The sequence below is a fragment of the Idiotropiscis lumnitzeri genome, chromosome 18 (assembly GCF_059441095.1).
Source record: "Idiotropiscis lumnitzeri isolate Australia: NSW breed Sydney's pygmy pipehorse chromosome 18, RoL_Ilum_1.0, whole genome shotgun sequence".
Taxonomy (NCBI): Eukaryota; Metazoa; Chordata; class Actinopteri; order Syngnathiformes; family Syngnathidae; genus Idiotropiscis; species Idiotropiscis lumnitzeri.
In genome coordinates this window covers 1,694,010-1,714,185 of record NC_142408.1, presented here as the reverse complement: position 1 = coordinate 1,714,185, position 20,176 = coordinate 1,694,010, and the positions used below count along the sequence as shown (strand labels likewise).

Sequence of the window (20,176 nt, the reverse complement as noted above, 5' to 3'; positions counted from 1 at the left end):
TGGTTGCTATGCAACCAGATAGGAAGTGGCCTGTTCACCCGTGAAGTAGGCTGTATATGGATATGTCACCTGAAGTAAAGCCCTGGCTTTACTTTTCGCGTGGAGGCCATTTACTCTCATCGTGTGTTTTAACACACTGACAAGAAGATGACATTTTTATTTACTTCTGAAAAAGGTCCCGCACCCTCAACACGCACTTCTGAATTGACCGCTGCGTCCTACATTGCAGCCATGATGTGGTTGTACACTTTTTTTTTTTTTGGCCACACACTCAGTGCACAGTGGTCAACAAAGGGTACCAAAGGCAGCTTGAGCCAAACACAATGACCTGGAGATAATGAGCGGCGGACAGAAACCATGTCGCAACGTCTGAGGACGGGAGATGGATATGGACGTTTTCATCTCCGCAATTGCTAGTCGGGCGTCGTCGCGGCTCCGAGGCTAACCGCCGACATTGTTGTAACACAGAGCAGATAAGATGGAACGACATCAGCAGCGTTTCTCACAGCGACTTTCATCGCCGCTGGATTTCTGCTCACTTTCCAGTTGGTGAAACCTCCATGATTAGAAGGTCCAGCAAAGACGACGGGGGTGCCAGAGTGAGACGAACGCTCATTATGGATCCGACCTTTTAATGGATGCCTGCCGACTGCTTCGTCTCTCTTTGGTGTGTGTCCTTCACTGTCACTCGCTTGACAGATTAGAGGTAATTCTTTTTTCTTTTTTTTTTAGCGTTGTAGAAGGTGAGGATGTGTTTTTGTGATGTTGACGTTAAGTGGAATAACCATCTAATTTGCTCCATGAAACAATAAAACAAGCTAAATGTTTTTCTTTTTTTTTTTTTCTCGGTCAACGTTGCAACTGACGCTTTGGCTAGTTAGCATGTTGTGCTAACCGCTAACGGCATTGTTCGCGAATGTATTTGTGATGGCGGAGCTGCATGGTTAACCGATGAAATAAACAAACCAACCAGAATTAGTTGTCGCTTATTACTACTGTTAACGAACAAATTGGAAAACTGTTGTGTGTTGCAAGAAAAACATTTCACTGTGACTCACAGCTGCGATTATTCTACACAATGCATTACTAATTACTATATCACTATGCTTAATTATAGCGCATTTATTCATCATGCATGGCTTTCATTTAATTGGCGAATAGAAAGCGAGATATAAGAAAAACAAAAACCTGCTCTTACAGTACGTCCCAATAGTTTAGTCCATATGATACAGTGCTGTTGTTTAAGGTGCTTGCAAATTAGCCAGTAGATGGCAGCAAATGCTGTAAAAGCCCACAGACGGTGGCTAAATGGACCAGCAAGGGGAACCACACTCCTGCTTGTCTCTATGAGAAAGTATTCTAGTACAAAAGGAGGATAAAAATGAGGGGGGGGGAAACTCTCACTGACGTGAAATCCAGCATGACCGTTGCAGACTCAACTCCACAATGACTAAAATCCACAATTAATTCAGGTGTAAAAATGCAGGATTTATATATATATTTTTTTCTTTTTATAGACTCGGAAGCCTGAAGTGTCAGGATAACATCATCATCCTCATCCTAATCCTTCCGCCGCCACAGACGGTAAGCGACAGCTGAGCGGGGAGCCGAGTGATGAAAGCCGGAGAATGTAATTTCACTTCTCCAGCCTCCCTGCAGTTATTTAACATGGAGCATCCCCCCCTTTCCCCGAAACCTCCCCCCAGCCACAGTGGAACAATCTACCGTCCGTGCTTTGATGATAAAGGCAGCAACCTGCTAAGTGTACGCATTAAAATGTATCACTTAGATGAATACATCCCTTTGAACATGAGCCATTGTCAGCGCTCAGAAAAAGTACAAGGAGTGGAAATGAAAAGGGATTATGATGATTATTATTACGGCAACGCAGACATGAGAATTAACTTCCGGATGAACTAACAGCATGCCGAGCTTGTCGGGAAGCAACAAGGTAAAGACAGGCCACTGGCCTGTGACAAAATAAGGGATAAATCGCTGAAATACATGTTTTAAAAAAAGTAATTATCCTGTGGAGAGAAAAATAAAATGACACAGCATGGTGAATTTCAAGTCTTTAAGGAGGATATTCTCCATTTTTGTTTTCATATTTGAAAGCAGTCCCCAAGAAACTTTTTTTACAAGGTCGCTGATATTAACCTGTTTTGTCTTATGCAAATGAGCCATTACTCAACGGCTCTCGTACAGGATGCTAACCAAGGCAGTGTATCCGAGGGGGTTAAGTAACTAGGTTTATTGCCGACATGTCACAAGATGGTGGCGAAACATGATTGTTTTTAATCCTCCCCTCACTATTCCACAGTTCCTTGGTACCAAGATGGAACTAAAGCAATACTTTCATATTAGACAGGGCTTTGGCTTGAGCACAAAAAACAGCAAATAGGTGAGTTTTTCATCGAATAACCGAGGACAGCATTCAAAATAAAATCCACAAATAGTTTTTATACAAATACAAGCGTAGAAAAAGTCATTTATGGTATTTTTGATGACCCTCGTGAAGATGAAGCGGTTGAGATAATGTACAGATATTTTAGGGAGGTTGAAATAGCTTATAAAAAAACAAAATGTTGTCTGGTGGGCAAAGCAGTACCGATTTTGTTACCATGACGACTGATCTGCGCTAATACTGCAGCTCTGCTTAGCTTTTGGCTTCGAAACTGTCAAGTCATGGACGTAGAAACTTGCCGTGAGGGCGGAATTATGTGAATTAGCCTCACTGTGTTGTCACAATATGGCAAATTTCAGATCCGCTTGCTTGTCGACATTTTCAGGTATTTTACAAAAGATTTACTGAGTCATGTAAGGTTTAGACCGTGGTGAGACAGTTTCGTTTCACCCCACTGATGATGTGTGAGCAGGCACTCCAGAGATCCAACAACTTGCACACGCTGTGAAAGTCAATTTTGCGTAATAAGCCCCATTTAAACAAGTCACAGCTGAGTACGAATGGAAGCGTGAATGTGCTGCATAGCACAATTTGGTATTGACTTTTTTTTCCTGCATAAATGACATCATTTGGAAAAACACAATCAAACAGCAGCCCCTCGCCAAGCGGTGGGTCAGCACTCGGCACCCGTCTCGCTTTTTATTGGGCTGCCGATTGTCGGCGTAAAAACGCTTTAAGCGGTTTTATTGATCTACATGCAGGGAACATAATTTCGCTGCAATTGGCTTTATGATTCATGTTTGTTGTGGATGTTATGGGAGCACTCATCTATTTTGGCCCACGTTTAAATAACCACTGGACTCAATTAAAAAAAGGAGGGGCCTGAAAACACTGTCGCGGTAGATAAAGGTAAAAACGTCTCCCTCAAATAGACGCCAAACTTTTACACTCGCAAAAAAATATATATATATATCTCCGTCCATTGGTGCTAATGCTGAGAGAGAAAGTGAGAGATAGAATTATTTATTTATTTATTTATTTGAGCTAAAGGCCTCCCATTCATTAGACAATGATATGAATGGCCCTTCAGAAAGTTTTGGTAATGAGGAGTATGGAAAAAAAGAGTGTGAAAAGACAAGACATGGACAATGGAAATGATAAACAACAAATGAAAGTAAATAAGGAACTCACATGTATTTCCCAAATCAAGCTTTCCTTTAGCCTCAGCTGACTTCTGATATAAGGAACCTTGAGGAAGAAAGGGAAGGAATGGGCGGGAGAGGAGAGGCGAGGGGCGGGGCGGAGTGGGGGGGGGGGAGTTGGAACATGGCGGGAGAGAGGGATGATGAAAATCAAATTTAAGCCAACAGAAAAACAAACGCAACAAATGAGACAGCAACAAAGTCATGAGTGGGAAAAATGACACAGGGGAAGCCATCTTTCTTGATTTGGTCCCTCCCTTCTCCGGCATGGAGACCGATGACGAGCGGCTGAGGGAACGCGGCGGTTCGGGTGAAGAAGTGACGCCATCCATCAAGCCGGTTTAGAAGCTCGACGAGAGTGGCGGCGCTCGCACTGAAGCAGGCAGCCGGGGCAGGTGAGGGGAATGCCGTACCGTCATCGATAGTCGACAGAAACAAAAAATGGCTGCTGTCTGTCACAGCGGTGGAAATTCACGCACGATTTATAGGCCTGGTTGAAGTCTATTTAAGTATTATATCAATATATCCTTGTTACCATGGTGACGTTATCATTTGGTGTGAGCCTGAGTTCCAAAATTGGAACCACATTTTTCTTGTATCAATGATTCTGCCCAATACTTTCTTCCCTCAACGCTGCCAGGACATATAATAGCGATTGCATCTCTTGAGAATAAATCGGAATTGTGTCACTTGGACCTGCGATGTAAATCCAGTCCAAGTGAGTTTGAAAAACGATAATGAGAAACGCGGGTAAGAAGTCAGCTTGAAAGATGAGGAAGGAAAACTATTGGAGACAAATCGAGCAAAAGAGACAAGTCCAGGCATCGCGGTGTTCACTTTAACAATTCACAGGAAAGATTTCTCGGCCGATACCAGAAAAGATGGAAGAGGAGGGCTTTCTGTTCGGGGCATCGTGCAACTACTACACATAATTTTCAGTTTCGCAGGGGCTTTCCATAAACGACGACACAACCAATGTCGTCTCTATCGGCGAGCCGGAGAGCCGCAGGAAGACGAGTGGCCAGCAGCAAAATCAATGAGGTGATAGATGAGGACCACATGTTGGGATAATCAGCAATCGTGAAGGCCAGCCTATCCGAGTTTACTTTTGGTGAGAAAAGTGGAGTACACGCCGGACTCCGGACTGGTCACCGCAGAAAAACAAGAAGAAGCATAAGACAAAAGATAATAAGTGACGGAGTCTGAGGCTGCATGGATCAAGTGGCACTAGTTCATATTTTATCCACCGGCGCATCTCAATAAATTAGAATATAGTGGAAAATGTATTATTTGTATGGATGAATTAAAAAAAAAAAACTGTTGGGATGACGCGCTTCGAAAAGCTCGGAGGGAAATATGAACAGTTCCAACAGCCTTCTAGAACAGCCAAAGTCAACTGGTGGTTAATTAGCAGTACTTTATAATTGCTGGCAGGTGTGTGCAATTAATTGAAATTCAATTAGAATTACGATTACACTCAACGATTACAAAAATTGCATGATCGTAAAATATGATTATTATATACACGAAAGTGTGCATTGTTGAGTTCCAAATTTGAGCGATCAATTGAACACCATTTTTTAAAAAATTATTATTATTTTAAGATTATTATGATTTATCTGAAAAAAGAATCGTTTGAATAATCGTGATCTCATTCTGCAGTTCTTCTGGAATCTATTGTAAACGTGTTAATGTGTTTTAATTTGTATTCTAATTACCTGCTTATTTATATGGCGGCATATGGAAAGCGCTCCAGCTGTTGTGAAATAAAATTGTATTGTAACTCAACTACAGTCATACAATAAACGGTTTGAGATGCATCTGTAAGCATGCGTCTGCTCAAACTACACAAACAGGAAGCAACCACTGTTCATATACAGCGCAGAGAAAATTCAATCGGATATGTAGAGTTGAAATCCACGAACGAAGGCATTCAATTACAATTGGCCTCGTTGCACTGCCGCGTAAATCCAGCCTCAAACGCGTGATTACATTAACTCTTGGTCGACAGAGCCTCAGCGCGTTCTTGATCAAATTCTCCACCCCCTTTTAGGGCCAGATTGCCACGAAAAGTGTTGAAATGAGATCCAGAGACAGAAAATAGGATGAGCGGCCATTTAGTGGCGTCCGAAACCTCCCAGCACGCATCGCTGCGGGGAGTCAATCAGTGAGTTCAGATTGCGCTCCACGACTTCCATTGCCTTCATGCCAGCCTTCTCGTAATGGGAAGTGGAAACGGTCGTTAGCATTGACATAAGTGGCTTCACCCTCTTAGCTTCTCTGAAAACTAAAAAAAAAAAGAAAGAAAATCAACCCTTGGAATGATCCTAAATCTATATCATCATGGCCTGCTTCTTTTCTGCTTCAAGCATGCCAACGTCAACTAATGCTTGGCACAAAGACGAAGATCAACGTAATAAAACAAAAGTAATTGACCCTGCTCAAATTTTTTTTTTTATAATTGCTCATATTAATTTAGTTTTAGTTTTAGTTTTAAGTGGTTCTCAAACTTTTTACACCAAGTACCTACAGAGAGTATTCTATATGTCACGGTAGGTAGTAGAAAGTGTGTTTTGTGGTCATAAAGAAAGATGACGTAGTTCATGGAGTGAATGGCGAGCAAAAAAAAAAAGAAAAAAAGATCAACTCTAGTAATGCAATATTTATATAAGGTGAAAATTGTGAATCAGCATCTACTAAAGAGGCGCTTACTATTTGGCGGAGCAACAGCAATTCCTGTTACCGGGTTCTAGAAGTCCGTCGGCGCTTGAGCCGACGTACGAATGCAAACAAGTGCAAATGTCCGTATTTATCGGGAGAGTTGGCAGCACGTTTGGCAAACGTTTCAAGCGCTTGGCTTTGGTTCAAATAAAAGACAGAAGAGCTCTAAACAACCCATCGCCTCAGGAAACACTTCTGAGTGAATCACAACAAACACCCACCATCCCACCCAACAAAACAAAACCAAAAAAAACACAAAACGGCATTTATGAAAAGGCTTTCAACTCCTGGAGCTGTTTGTGAACTTTCAAATGATTGTGAAAGCGAGAGTGAGCCTTTACCAACAATAATTGTTCTCTTTCAGAGACGCAAACTGCAAGGTCAAGCGCATGCCATGTTGCGGCCTTTGGTTTCCTTCCAGATTTCTTTTTTTTTTTTTTAAATAAAAGGTACCAATCAGGGCTGACTGTTTGCAGAGAAAAAGCCATATAAAAAAAATTTAAATACTGTTTTTGCTCTGTGGAACAATTGAGGGGCAAAAAAATAATTGAGATCTCAAGTACCGTTACCAACAAACGAAATGTACGCTCGTCCAAATCTGCTCAAAACAAATCCTTGAAATCAACCAATCACTGTGAATTCACTCGAGCCCACACTTGAGGTACTTCTGGATTGGAATTGAAGAAGGAAATTAAATTATTGGGGAAATCACGACTGACTAGAAAAAAAAATGGAATAGCAACGAAAGCCACACAGAACTCAACTCAGGGATCGAGCCGCACGTTGCAGAAAGCGCGACAAGTTGCACAAGCTGCTCGTGTTTTGGGTGAAATGAGACAGAATGAGCGAGGGATGGCGACACTGCGGCTGGAGATACTCACTCTGCATGCACAGGCCGTCCGTGCAGTTCTTGGACTGCAGAACCATGCCCTCACAGTCCTTGCCCCCGTTTTTGGGTGCCGGCGCGCCGCATTCCCTCCGCCTCCAGTGGGTGCACTCGGTCCCACAGGTGGACCACTTAGTCCACTCTGTCCACAGGCCATCCACTACCGCACAACAGACAACACACGTGAGGCGACGGCACGGCCCAAAACGTGACTGACAATGGCCATGGGGTGAATTATGCCAACGTGAAACGTCGAGGGGTTGCAAAATTCGGGGAATTTTCAAAGTGGGGAACTTTCCATTGGGAATGAAAGGTTACAAATTAAAGGTTGGGGTCCCTAACCTTAAATGTTTACACGCTTGTAACTACCACAATGTTAATGTTACTTTTGGGAGCCCGTCTATGGCATTTCGCATGATTGTGTTGAATTTCTCATGACTAAGTTACGTGAATGGTCTCAATTATAATTCAACTATTCTGTAAACCTCAACTCCTTAGCTTCCCACGGAAATGTACCCGAAATTCCCCAGCAATTTTCCACCTCTTTGCGACCCGAATGACATCTCTCAAATATAACACAAGTCTTACCCGGACAGAGAGGATTGCACGGCAGCTTCTGGATGCCTTGCCCCTCGCAGATGGCGCCGCCGTTGAGCGGCGCCGGATTGGTGCAGCTGCGCGTGCGCTTCTGGTAGCCCCGCCCACAGCGGCTGTTGCACACCGACCACTCGGTCCATGTTGACCAGCCTCCGTTTACTAGAAGTGGAAGTGGGGAGGAAATACACCATGAGCACGATGCCGAATACGGTGGTACCTCAACACTCAAATGTTAACGAGGCTTCAAACGAGACGCCACGGGGAGACACCAATCGTGCTGCTGCTTTCTGAGGACTTCCAACGTCTCCAGTTGTTTTTTGATGGGATGCATCTCCATTTATCTCAGAAACGGATATGCGGCACTACTATATTCTGTAGATAGTGCAACACAGGGCAGAACTTTTGTTTTTTTTACCCCCCCCCGCCATACCCACCCCCACACACTGTGGGCCCATCACTTTGTCACGCAGCCGGACAGTATACGCCGGTCAGACAGCAGCGAGTTTCCAGTCACCGATTCCTCTTAATGCTTCTAGTTCCTCTCTCATCCGTCTTTGTCGGCGGCGAAAATCCAGTGCACAGCGACCGCCCGCTGACATTTTACATCAAAGCTGCGAGACCTTGACTTCCACACCGAGCATCAGCCAAGGAAAAAAAAAATACATTCATGTAAATGATTAACTTTGAATAATGCAACTTTGAATTTTTTTGGGGGGGGGATAGTGTGCAGTGTGTCGGTTTTATTTCTTCTTCAAAATGGGTTCCATCACTTCATAATGAAACGTTGCGGGTTTTTTTGGACATATTTTGACATTAGTACAAAGTTCCTTTCAAGTCTTAGCGGTGCTTCCACACACGCCACAATTAAGCATATGTGTGTGCTGCGTCTCATGTTGTAGACGTGCAACCATTGTGACATTCCAGTAGTTTACCTATCAAGGATTAAAAGCGCTTTCCCCGCGTCGGTGACAGGGAATCCTCGCCGAGATGTCGAGCGCTTCGGCTGTTAAACAAGCGAGCTTTAATTCACAGTGTGTGTCCTTGCATTGTTCTTACACCAGCGGCAATGTCATGTTCAGCGCCTTGCCGATTTCGACACATGGAAAATAGAAAGGTGCAATTCCTTCCAAATAAGATATTCCTTTGTTTGAAAATAGAAAATCTTTTGCTTTTTTTTTTTTGAATGATAGCTTAGGGCTAATTCGAATACATTAATTCACTTTTGTTTTTCGGTGTAACCAATCACGAGCGAGTCGTTGAAATTTTTTGTGTGGTCTTTTTGTGATGCCCTAAAATGCCACAAAATGGCGTGTCAGTCGCGTCGAATCGCCCCGAGCGGCCGTTGAAGTCGAACTCCACAGCGGAGCTCGGCGACGTCAGTCACGTTGCGAGACGTGACGGAAGCAGCGGGCGGAGCCCCGTGCCTCCAGAAAACACTGTGGGAGGTTGTTGTTTTTTTTTTTTTGAAGCTCTGAGTGTCACTCGCTGTGACAAAGCGCCTCCATTCAAGAGCAGAATGATTTTAAAGGATGGAATCCCCCAAAGGACCATGGCTAAGAATGTAGGAAAGTAGAAGTTGGCATCAAGGGAGTATGTTGAAGTGATGCATCTCGACTGAAATCTTTTTTATTCTGGGCAAGAGCTAAGTTTAGCCTGGGTTGTTAGCAGAAGTTGCGCGGACATTAAAAAAAAAAAAATATATATATATATATATGGTTTGAAACTTAAGAACAAAAGAAGCAATTGTAAAGCTTTCTATTTCACGTAAAGGTATATAATAATTTGAGGCGTGGACGGCTGCAACCACCTGCATGACTGTTCCCATCGGGTCATCGTGTATGTTGAAGGTCTCTCTTCTGTTTTAATTGATTGTACAGTCTCCCCCAAAAAACAACAACAAACCGGTAACATTTCGTTTTTGGCAAAACTCCATCCTGAATAAGTCATGCAAGCAAACGTTTCATTGGACGGGCTTCTATAAAGCAAAATATGAGAAAGCTAAACAAAAAAATATATCTCTCTGCTTAGTCATCATTTTGTTACGATCCATGCAAGGCCAACATTTGTGAGAGCATATAAACAAGAGAGCGGCTCACCGTAGACAATGACCGTGGCAGTGGTGCTGCGTCGCTTAGCAACGATGTTCTTGGCCACGCACGTGTAGTTGGCCGTGTCAGAGAGCCGCGCCTGTTTGATAATCAGATTATGGTCGATGGTGATGTAGAAGTTCCTGTCGTCGGCAGGGTCGATCACCTCCTCGTTTTTCAGCCACTCCACCTACGACCCAGACGGAAGAACGTTCATTGAGTGGAGCGCGGATCTCCCACAAGCCCACAAACCGTCATCATCCCCCCCAAAAATTCTCAAGTCTCCTTTTATAGATTGGAGATTTTACAATGAACACAATTTGCTGAAAGATTTTTAAAATGTTACAAAAATATTACAAATTTCAATGGCGCTTTCTGTTGATCCGAATCTTCAAAATGACTCAACTCATCACTTTAAAAAGAAATAATCAATAAATAATGTACTCCTCTTTAAAACGAACCATTAAACTAAATGTTGTTTTCATGACACAACAAAAAAGGAAGGGGCAAAAACTTTGACTTTATCCCACAACGTATCCCAAAGAGAAGCACAAAAAAGAAATTAAAAATAACAAAAATATTGTTTAAAAAAAAAAATAACATCATCAAATTCCAAAGTATGTTCAGTACTACATACAAAGTAACATTTTTCTTTATAATTGAGGAACATCTTCAAAATATCAATAAAAATGGAAAAAGTACACCCTGATGATGTAAAATGTATTACTCCTTCAATAAAATCATTTGAAAAATATTACTACATTGAATCCTCTATGGCACAGGATGAACAAAGGATTTAAAATACGAGACTTACGTAACTCCAGCATGGCAACACGCAGTCTACAAGATGTCAATAATGTTCTGATTCATTCTCCCTTTCGAAGAAAAGCACTTCTGTCCAACTCGCATGTAAAAAAAATAAATAAATAAAACAAATAGTAAAGCTAATGAAAACTAAACTAAACGAAGCATTTTCAAACAAATAAAATATTAATTATGAAAGCAATTCAAACTAACTGAATTAAAAAAAAGGAACTAAAATAGAATCATTAAATTCAAACGATTACAACCGAGCAACCACATCATGTTGAGCAAAAACCCAAGACAGCTAAACGAAGACGACATGATATTTATCTGGAGTTTGCTCTCTTGGCTTTCTGCTTCTTCTTGAGCGCGTAATCCCTTTGCAAGATAAACATTTTTGTTACAACCCTCGCAAGGACAACATTTCGTCCTATGTGTCGTTTGCAAGCGTCCACAAGTGAGTCTGAGGAGCTTTCTAACCTTTTCCCACCAGTTCATTTCTCCAAATGATGCTGATATTGAACAGACTCGGGGAACATTTGCGCTTTAAATCACAAAAATACCCTTTTCTTTGGCGAACCCTGCAGACACTTTGATTCCACATATTTCCTCATCTTCAAAGAGTGCAGTCTAGCCATGAGGGGGCCCGGCAACGCCGACTTCCTGCTTATTGTCGCGTCCCACCACGGCGGGGGAGCACATTGCCCCCAAACCGCCGTTTGCAAGATAAGACGACAAGCGGGGCAGGTCGAGATAAGCGGGATGTTTATGAAAAGATGAGATGAAGTATCAGGCGCAAGGAGAGGGCTCACTCTAATTTTTTCCAACGTATAACACTGTGGCCATTGTTGGAAGAATAAAAAAACGAATGAAAGCACCATTGTTGGACATCTCTCAAAGGAAGAGGTAAACGGACTGTGTCGTAAATTTGGTTGTAAGACTGCGCCTGCTGAACATCCCAAGCGGGTTCTGCTGTCTTTGGTATTCACTTTTTTTAAATCTTCCAGAGTCTCACTTTCAGTGTATTTTAGGAATCTGTACTTCTACATTTTCTGACAACCTATTCTCTGTTATTTGCTAAAAAAAAAACAAAAAAAAGAAAACGGTTCTTGCATTCGAAAAACACGGGTGCCGAAGCCTATATAAAGTAGTGCTTTGGCGCCAAGGAACTACATTGGAAAGAGGCCAAAAATCTGTTTGGTATAAAAGTAATGCTTTGGCGCTATCTTGAGTAGTTATACCAAGTTTTTGACAAAGGAGTGTTTATCAAATTGTCTTTTTTCACATTGATAGAAATGGAATAAAGAATCCATTCCAGCCTCCAGAGAAAAGCTACACTCCAAAATTTGTAATTTTTTTTTTTAAGGACAATAGAACTTCTTAACACAAAAAATAAAAATAGACAACACTGCCACAAAGTTTCAAGTTTTAAAACCGACTTTGAAGCACTGACCCTAATTTTTAACCCACAATTTTAAACCCGACTTCAAAATTGAACCGTTGCTTGAAACCCTATTTCGAAACCCTAATCCTCCTTTGAGACCCGACTTCTTAACACTAAGCCCAGTTTGAAACCTTACTTCGAAACCCTTACCCTTGTTTAAACGCCGTCTTCTTCACCTTAATTCTAGTTTGAACCACTGAACTAGTTTAAAACCCTACTTCCAAACCTTAACCCCAGTTTGAAACCCTACATTGTCATTATTCGTCTTAGTGCCTCATTGTGCAACGACAACAAAGTTTGATGACTAACAATAATGTTATGATTGCCATTCCGTGCCTCTAATGGAACAAATAAAGTACGACAAAACAAGACTGACGGGCTGTGCAAAAAGAAAAACTCCCCCTCAACCCCTCCCCCCTTCTTGTCCAATTTTTCTTTTGCACCAATCACAGCGACGGCCTCTGCAGACGCGACGCGTTCGGATGTCAAGACCACTTTGATACGGGCGAGTAATTAAAAATTGAACAAAAGCTTTTCAGTGTAGATGTGGTGCTGTTGGGGAGGATGTGGGAGGAGGGGAGGGTTGCGGATGGGGGGGGGGGGGGCGAGGGACAGGCAGTGGTAGAGCGAGAAAGACAAGAGAGAGAGAGCGAGCAAGCCACGGTGCAGTCCTCACATTTTCCCTCGCCCGACTATAATTAGGACTCATTAATAAAAGCAGAGATGAGAAGGTAAGCCCGACTCAACATCACATTTCTCCACAAATCGCATAACTTCCACCCCCCTCCCCCCACACGCACCCCCTCATTAGCTCCTGATTGGCAGTGGAAGTTCCGGAAGAAGTAATTGCCACATTTTTTTTTTTTTTGGGCCATTAACCGGGGAAAAAAATGCCACATGTCGGCAAGACGCAGAGACGGCGAGTCAAACACGAGCTTTAGAGAAGGAGGAAAATACATCAGAAATACATCAGAACTAAGTGGACATATAGCCACCCCCCCCCTCCTCCAAACCCCCTTAAAAAAAAAAGTGAATGTACAATGTGGAGGAGGAGGAAGATGTGAATTCATCATCCATCATGCCATGTGAATCGGCGCCTATATCGCAAGTACAAAGGCATGCGCTAAGCGCTTGAGAAAACATCAAGTAGAAGGTCAGCGGCGATGAATTGAGATCAAGGCTGTCTCTCAAACACAAGTTTGCCATACAGCAAAAAGGAGCGACAAAAATAATAAAAAGTTACTTTACTGTGACAGCCCGCTTTGATCCGTTTGTTCCGGAGCAAAGTATTTCATGAAAATACGAGAAAATATGACCATTACTATTAATAAAATAATATAATCACGACGCCCACACAGATTGTCGTTAGAAAGTTTTAGTGTTTGACAAAAAAAATAATAAAAAAAAAAAAAATATATATATATATATATATATATATAGATATATAAATATGAAAAATGAAATATATGACTTAGGAAACTACTGTATATCATTTATCAAGTTTTTTTTTTCTGGAAAATGCAACATTGTGCAGATTGCTCGCAACATTTGAAGTAGAGCTGTCAAAATGTGAAAGCATTAACTCTGGAGATGAATCGAAAACATTTGAACTCCTTTAAAAATTTTAACTCAGTGACCTCAGAACTAAATGGAGTGGAGACGTTTTGACAAAGGCCGAGGAACGTAAGCAGCAAAATGAGCGGTGCCTCGGCGGGTCTGTTGTTCCAAAGCGCTAAATTTGGCAATCCGGGGCTGCCATGACAACTTGGAAAACATTTTTTCTTTCCAAGCTCCTTTTATGGCACACATTGTGCCGATCGCTGCCTTAAGCCTCCGACTTCTTTTCCACATAAAAATGTTAAAGTATTGATATAAAGGCTATGAAATACATTTTTTTTTTTTTTTTGGGGCTGGATGTACCAATTTAGCGGTCGGCGCTTTTAGGGGGCCATGTGGCACTGACCACGGCGTGGAATGTTGCACGCCAACGCATCTCTAATTTGCCAAATGGAATATTTTGGAACACACGCTACACATTGGTCTCACTTGTTATGAGTTTGGGCAAGACGACGTCATTCATTACTCATCAGCGTTCCGTCACAAATAGAACGCGGAGCACAACGTGTCGTCTTGAGCTCTTTCTGTATGGGTCTACCTTGAGGCGCCTTAAATGACACACCTGGAGGACGTGCCACACACACACACACACACACACACGCAAAACAACTTACAAGCTAATTATTCAAGCGTTCACAGCAAGGTAACGGGAACATATGTGGCGCATCTGCCCCGCGTGACAAGTATGGAAATGTCAAGCTGTGAAAATCTCAACAACCCAGAAGGAGAGATGGCAAAAGAGTCTCTTTGTGTGTTTTTGAGGTTGCTGAAAGGTTCTTTTTTTGAACCTTTTGTGATTTTAATACTTGGAGTCATGTTGACGTTAACGCTTCAAATGGATACTTTGATTTGAGTAATTTACAGATGATCTCGTTGATTTTACATTCTTATAATTGAGGTTCAGGTATTATTTTTGTCCCGCTCCACTTCAGCATTTTATGGCTTTAAAAGAAATGGCCTGACCTGGTGAGTGACGTGGGCGTCAGCAAATCACAATGTAGCGTGCCGGTTGCTAACTGGCCAGTCTGTTTTTTGCGACTTTTGGCAATTGTCAGCTCGTTTCAATGTCGTCGTTATGGGTTGATTTTCTTGCCATTTGTTCAATAAATTGAAAGTGTCTGTGGCTGTGTCGGTCCTTCATCTCTTGTTACAGTACGTCGTAACTAGCGACGGTAGGCTATACTCAATTAGCCAACATCGATACGTTAGCTTGCGTGAATACGCAATCTACAATCCATGCTCATACGCATTACGAATGCGAAGCTTCTTTTTTTTCTCTGTGTGGGCTGCTTGCAGAGTCGCATTAAAGCGGGGATGTCATTTGAGGAGCAGCGAGGATATAAATAAGCACAGCGGCTCACAAGTTCAAAAACACCCTCCAACACATTTTGGGGTGATTAGGAAAGTGTTTGGCTTAAAAAAAAAAGAGGATTCGCTCATTAAAACCTCATTTCCATGTTAAATTAAAAGAAAAAAAAAAGCAAACACCTGGCACAGAGCAATTCACCTTCCCAACAGTTCCAGATTGCCGGAAAAAAAAAAAGAGGCATTTTTCTCCGCTTTATTTGGAAATATAAACAAAGAATCACTTGCATTTCAGAGTGTTGTTGCCTCCTTCTGTTCCAAACACGCTTCGAAAAGGTAGAGTCATGACTTAGAGAGGACTTTAAGAGTCGACCGCAGACAAAGCTTGACGTGATTGACACGTGAGCGCCCGGGGGTCAATCTCGACTCAGCTGCCACAGAGCCTTGAAAGTGAACCCCCCCTCCCACCCGCTCTCCTGGGGTCACTTTAATGAACACACACGTCGCCTTTTTCAAGCTGTGTACTTCTTGACAGGCCAAGAAGTCACTAAGGTGACATACCTCCGATATCTACCGAATGAGGCCTCGGGGGCGCAAAAGGGTCGGACGCGTGTGAAACCCTGAAGCGCTGTCGGGCGTTACAGGCATGGAGATCAAAACTACTTCCACTAACAACGTCATTTCATTCGCAAATATAACAGCTGAAGAGTTTTCAGTTTTAAGTCCGTCAGAGCTGCTTTCAAGCACCAGTCAGTGGAAATGGTCACTAGAGGTACCGAGTGAGATGTGGAAACATTTTTTTCCAGTTTGGCGGGCCGGATTAAAACGTTTAATGGGCCGCATCTGGCCCCCGAGCCGTAGTTTGCCCACACTGGCTTTAAAGTCTCTGTGAATGCATTTAGTCCGCAGCGTCTCACTTTTAATTCAAACCACTTTGTTCTTGGTTGACAAATTCCTTCTCTTTTCCGCAATGCCAGTGGACTTCATCATGGCAGCGGGGCCCCCTTTCTCAATCAGCCACACTGTTGTTCTTCCGATGACTCGCCATTCAACAGTAATCCTCATCCTTGGAATCCGTTTCAAAGATGATGACGTGGATCCAAGTCAGACACATGAAAGCAAGTGGCAAGACAGTTTGACGGTGACGATGAGTCTCGCTCACTTTTTCTTTGAGGTTTACCGTATTATTTAGCTTCTTCCTTGAAAAACCTGACATGTTGTTTGTGGTTCAATTAAAAAAAAAAATCATAGTACAGGACATTAAACTCATCTCTCTACCAGCCAAGTAAAAAAAAAAAAAGATCGTTGACGTCTTTAGCCGTCAATGGCAGTGAATGAGTTAAATGTGCCACTTTAAAACGTTGCCAAAAAAAGAACGCCAGGGATCGCAGTTTTTCCAGTCTTAAATTTTTCTGTGTTCAAAAGTGACCTTTCAAGCGTTCAGAAGAAAAGACTGAAGACCGCTAAAGTGTGTGGATGTTGGATTAGAGAAAATAGGATCTTATTTCATGCATGACTCTCGGGATCTCACCAGACTAATAAAATAATTCACAAAAAAAAAAAGAATAAATAAATAAATAAATCGCAACCAATTAGATCATTCGCCACTTTGGTGCATTTTTTTGTGTGTTTGCTGATTTTTGGTGGCAATTTTTGCTGCTGGTTGTTAAGTTTCTGGTTCTTTTTTTTTTTTTTTTGGCGTTGATTGCTGTTGTTCATCATCCTTGGGTCTTTACAACAAGAAAACTAACAGTAAAATAATATTCGACTTGGATTGCAAAACTGCCTATGGGAGGCAGACAGCCAGACACACAGTTTGACTTTCGGTAAAAAATTATTATTATTATTTTTTTTAAATCGACTAAATTCTCAGGCGAACGCTAACCATGTCTTCACTATGATCCAAAGCAAAGAGAGTGTCTCGAAGTAACTACAAAGTTGGATGATATGGGAACTCCACAGAAGTAAGTCCAACAAAGTCAATTGCATGCAGTCAGCACCATTTCCTAAGAAAATTGCCACGAGTGTTTGGCTTTTTACGACTCCGACCGCAGTCGGCACTGCAGCCAGCCAAGTAACCGCACCGGCTCGAGACATCTCATCTTCCCCGTGTCGTGTTTTTCTTCGTCAGCGGGTGAAATATGACAGATCTTTCCGTCGCGTCTGTAACGTATTTCTTTAGATCCAGATGAAACCCAAAACGCCGCACATCTGTTTTTTTTTTTCTCCGCTCAATACAACGTTCTCTTCTGTCCAGCTGGGTTTCAGTTGAGGGATGGGAAAATTTTCTTTTTTTTTTTTTTAAACACGAGGTAATGGGGAGTAATTAAAGAATCTGAAAAGTGGGGGTGGGCCGAGAGGTGTGTAACCCCGGACACTATATTCAAGCAGAAAAAAATCTTCAACCAAGCCGCATAATTGCATCAAATGAAAGTCAAACAAAAGCAGTCATGCCAAATTCTAGAACCTCTCATCAAAATTCAACCGGGGTTGTCTCCAGCTCCCCTGCTGACCCAAAATGAAGACGAGCACTCGAAAAAAAAAAATGAACGTCTCGTCAATTGAGCATTGACAAGACAGCGACGTTAGCGACAAGTCCTTCGACTCCTTCGCTGACCAATCATGGTCATCCATTTGCGAAGCACCCCGCTGCGCACCAAGCAAAATCCGCAGCAGACGGGAAGAACCGGCCGCAGACACTTTTACGGCTGCTGCAGGCAACTCAAGCCCGGACGGATTGTTTAAGGACAATCTGTTGAGTAGCGCCTGAAACTTTGGGCCATTTAGCCTGTCAGCACTTTGAGCGCAAAGAAATGTTGTGCAGTTCCACTCGGTTAACTCGCCGTTTCCAGGTCAATCGCAAGCCTTGACGGTTCATTCCGAACCAACCACAAAACACACACACACACACAAACACGCATACACCAAAGTGCCCCCCTCCCCCACCATCCCACATCAATCTCGTCTTTCATCCTCTATTTATGTTCCTGCAATCTCAAGTGAACCTTTTCAAATGCACTTTTATAATCTTCTACTGTAGACTCGGAGGAAGTAACACAGGGTCACAGCTGGTTTGATTCTCTCTTTTTTTTTTTTTCTTCTTCAGTCCTTCCTCTCAAATTTTATTAGCTGTGTTAACCAAACAGTTGAAATAGCCCAGAAAGCGGCAGTGGAAAAAGAATGTCCATACCTTCAATGCAAACAGCGTAAAAAAAATAAAAGCAAAGCCAAGGCGAACAATAATGTTTTTGTTCATCCCTTACCTCAGCCAATGGGATGCCTTCGGGTGGGCGGCACTGAAGCAACACTTCCTGTTCCAAAGACACTTCCTTCCCGAGCGGTTCTTGGTCAAAAGTCTTCCTCAGGTCTGAAACACAGAAAATGGCATTTTACGTTAATAGGTGTAGAGTTTATAGTTGTGGGAGGTGGGCTCCCTCTAGTGGTAAAAAAAAAGAACCACTGCCTCTCTTCAGTTCTATTGTATTTAACTTTTAGTATTTTTTGTATGCAGTCTTTAAGAACTGTTTTTTAAAAAAAAAAAAAAAAAACCATGATAAGTGTGTTCATTATTTAACCTTTGTTGTGGGACACATTTTGAATGAATCATTAATCAAGTGCAGTCCTTTCCTCCCCTGAATTTTCCTATATTTAAATATAGGGCCCAGCTGATTACTCTTTTGTCGATATAATTGGCCCATTTGAGCTCTGTGCAAACATTGTCGAGATTTTCACCAATTTATGCGCAGTGGATTTTTTGGGAACATTAAAACAGCACCACACGAGAAAGATCATGACATTCAATCGCGCAAAAAAAAAAACAGTTGAATTCTTTACATTTGACTTGATATCACTCATTTACTACTCGGTGTTTCGAAATGACAACAGTGCTCTCCACGCACTTGTTTATTTGGGCCATTTGCCACAGACGTCTCATCACCCTCACGCCCCTACATGAAGCACCTGCAAGTCATAAAATGGAACACAACTATTTTCTTGACAATAAAATAAAGCAAACCCAGGAATACGTACTGTACGTCTTCAGGGGGGAACACGTTGATATACACAAAAAAGTAAAATAACGGCTAAAATGGTTGACGTGGCATTTCCATAAAAGGCTGCTGTGAAATCTGAAGCGATCGACTGACTGACGGGGCATATTTAAGATTATCCTGTAGCTAATGGAGAGGAACGGGGAGGAAAGGAATTTGGTGAGCGGGCGTGAAAGGGGAAACTAAGATGGGGTGGGGGGGTGTTAGGTGAATCCAAAAATTTGCATTGATAGTATTTTGTGACTTGAAGTCGAAAGAAGGTTTTCTGCCGTCTACTTTTGTGTTGAAATATGACAGGAGAAGAGAGGAGGATGATGTGTTATACTCTAGAGGAAAAAATGTATGCGGTAATATTCTTTTTACCGTTTCCATCATGCTAGAACACAGAGATACCAATAAAAAAAATGTGAACTCTTGTAAGCACGAGTAAAAATCAACAGAAGACTCCAAATCCAGTGTGTCAAAGTGTGGTACAAATGCCACTCGAGGTGTGCGGGCTCCCTCTAGTGGTTAACAAAAGAATTACTGAATTAATTGTGCATCAGTTGTAAGAGGAACAATAAACGATTTATTCTGTCATAATATTTTTCTTAACTAATTGTCCGTTTAACCGGTCATCGGCCATTTTGGTTGGCAGCAGCCATTTTTTGCAAACTCCAGGGCTTGTTTTTTTTTTTTTTTGCAACAACGAAACCGAATGTAATTTGGCCAAAAGAGCCCCAATAGCTTTATACGAGACAGATATGTTTCGCTAACTTGCCAAGCTAATTAGCCTGTGCTATCTAAAATGGGCGCCGAATTGTATCCAAAGTTTGATGATCATTTTGCGCATTTACCAAGAAAGAGGGGTGAGAGGGCGCGTTAATTGCTGCTCGCAACTTTGCCATCGTCCTAATGACTCACATGCCAGCTTATTTGGAATTTCAACGTCTTTGTTCCTTGCTTCTCACAACACTCCAGTCGACTGTGAACCACGAAAAAGCTGTTGGACGAGTTCACTCATTACCCCATATGGCGCCTTAGGGAGCATTTTTGGGGTGTTGCGAATGTTTTTCGTCCT

General features: G+C 42.2%; 1 protein-coding gene and 1 long non-coding RNA gene across 11 annotated transcripts in view; one reads left to right on the top strand and one right to left on the bottom strand.

The window, feature by feature from the left end:
• The window catches only part of unc5cb (unc-5 netrin receptor Cb), a 152,411-nt gene that overhangs the window by 10,202 nt on the left and 122,033 nt on the right, over nucleotides 1–20,176 (bottom strand). For 8 of the 10 annotated variants that reach the window (XM_088281324.1, XM_088281323.1, XM_088281325.1 and 5 more), the window contains 5 exons: nucleotides 18,331–18,434; nucleotides 9,907–10,087; nucleotides 7,802–7,969; nucleotides 7,209–7,373; nucleotides 3,596–3,652 (listed from right to left, as the gene is read on the bottom strand). In XM_088281324.1, coding sequence (XP_088137450.1) covers nucleotides 3,596–3,652; nucleotides 7,209–7,373; nucleotides 7,802–7,969; nucleotides 9,907–10,087; nucleotides 18,331–18,434 — 675 coding nt within the window. The remainder of the gene's footprint in view (nucleotides 1–3,595; nucleotides 3,653–7,208; nucleotides 7,374–7,801; nucleotides 7,970–9,906; nucleotides 10,088–18,330; nucleotides 18,435–20,176) is intronic. The other 2 variants (XM_088281330.1, XM_088281333.1) reach the window with 2 other exon arrangements.
• On the top strand, nucleotides 260–2,070 carry LOC148318876 (uncharacterized). Its single transcript, XR_015839747.1, has 2 exons — nucleotides 260–706; nucleotides 1,518–2,070. It is a non-coding gene; the product is annotated as an uncharacterized LOC148318876 (long non-coding RNA).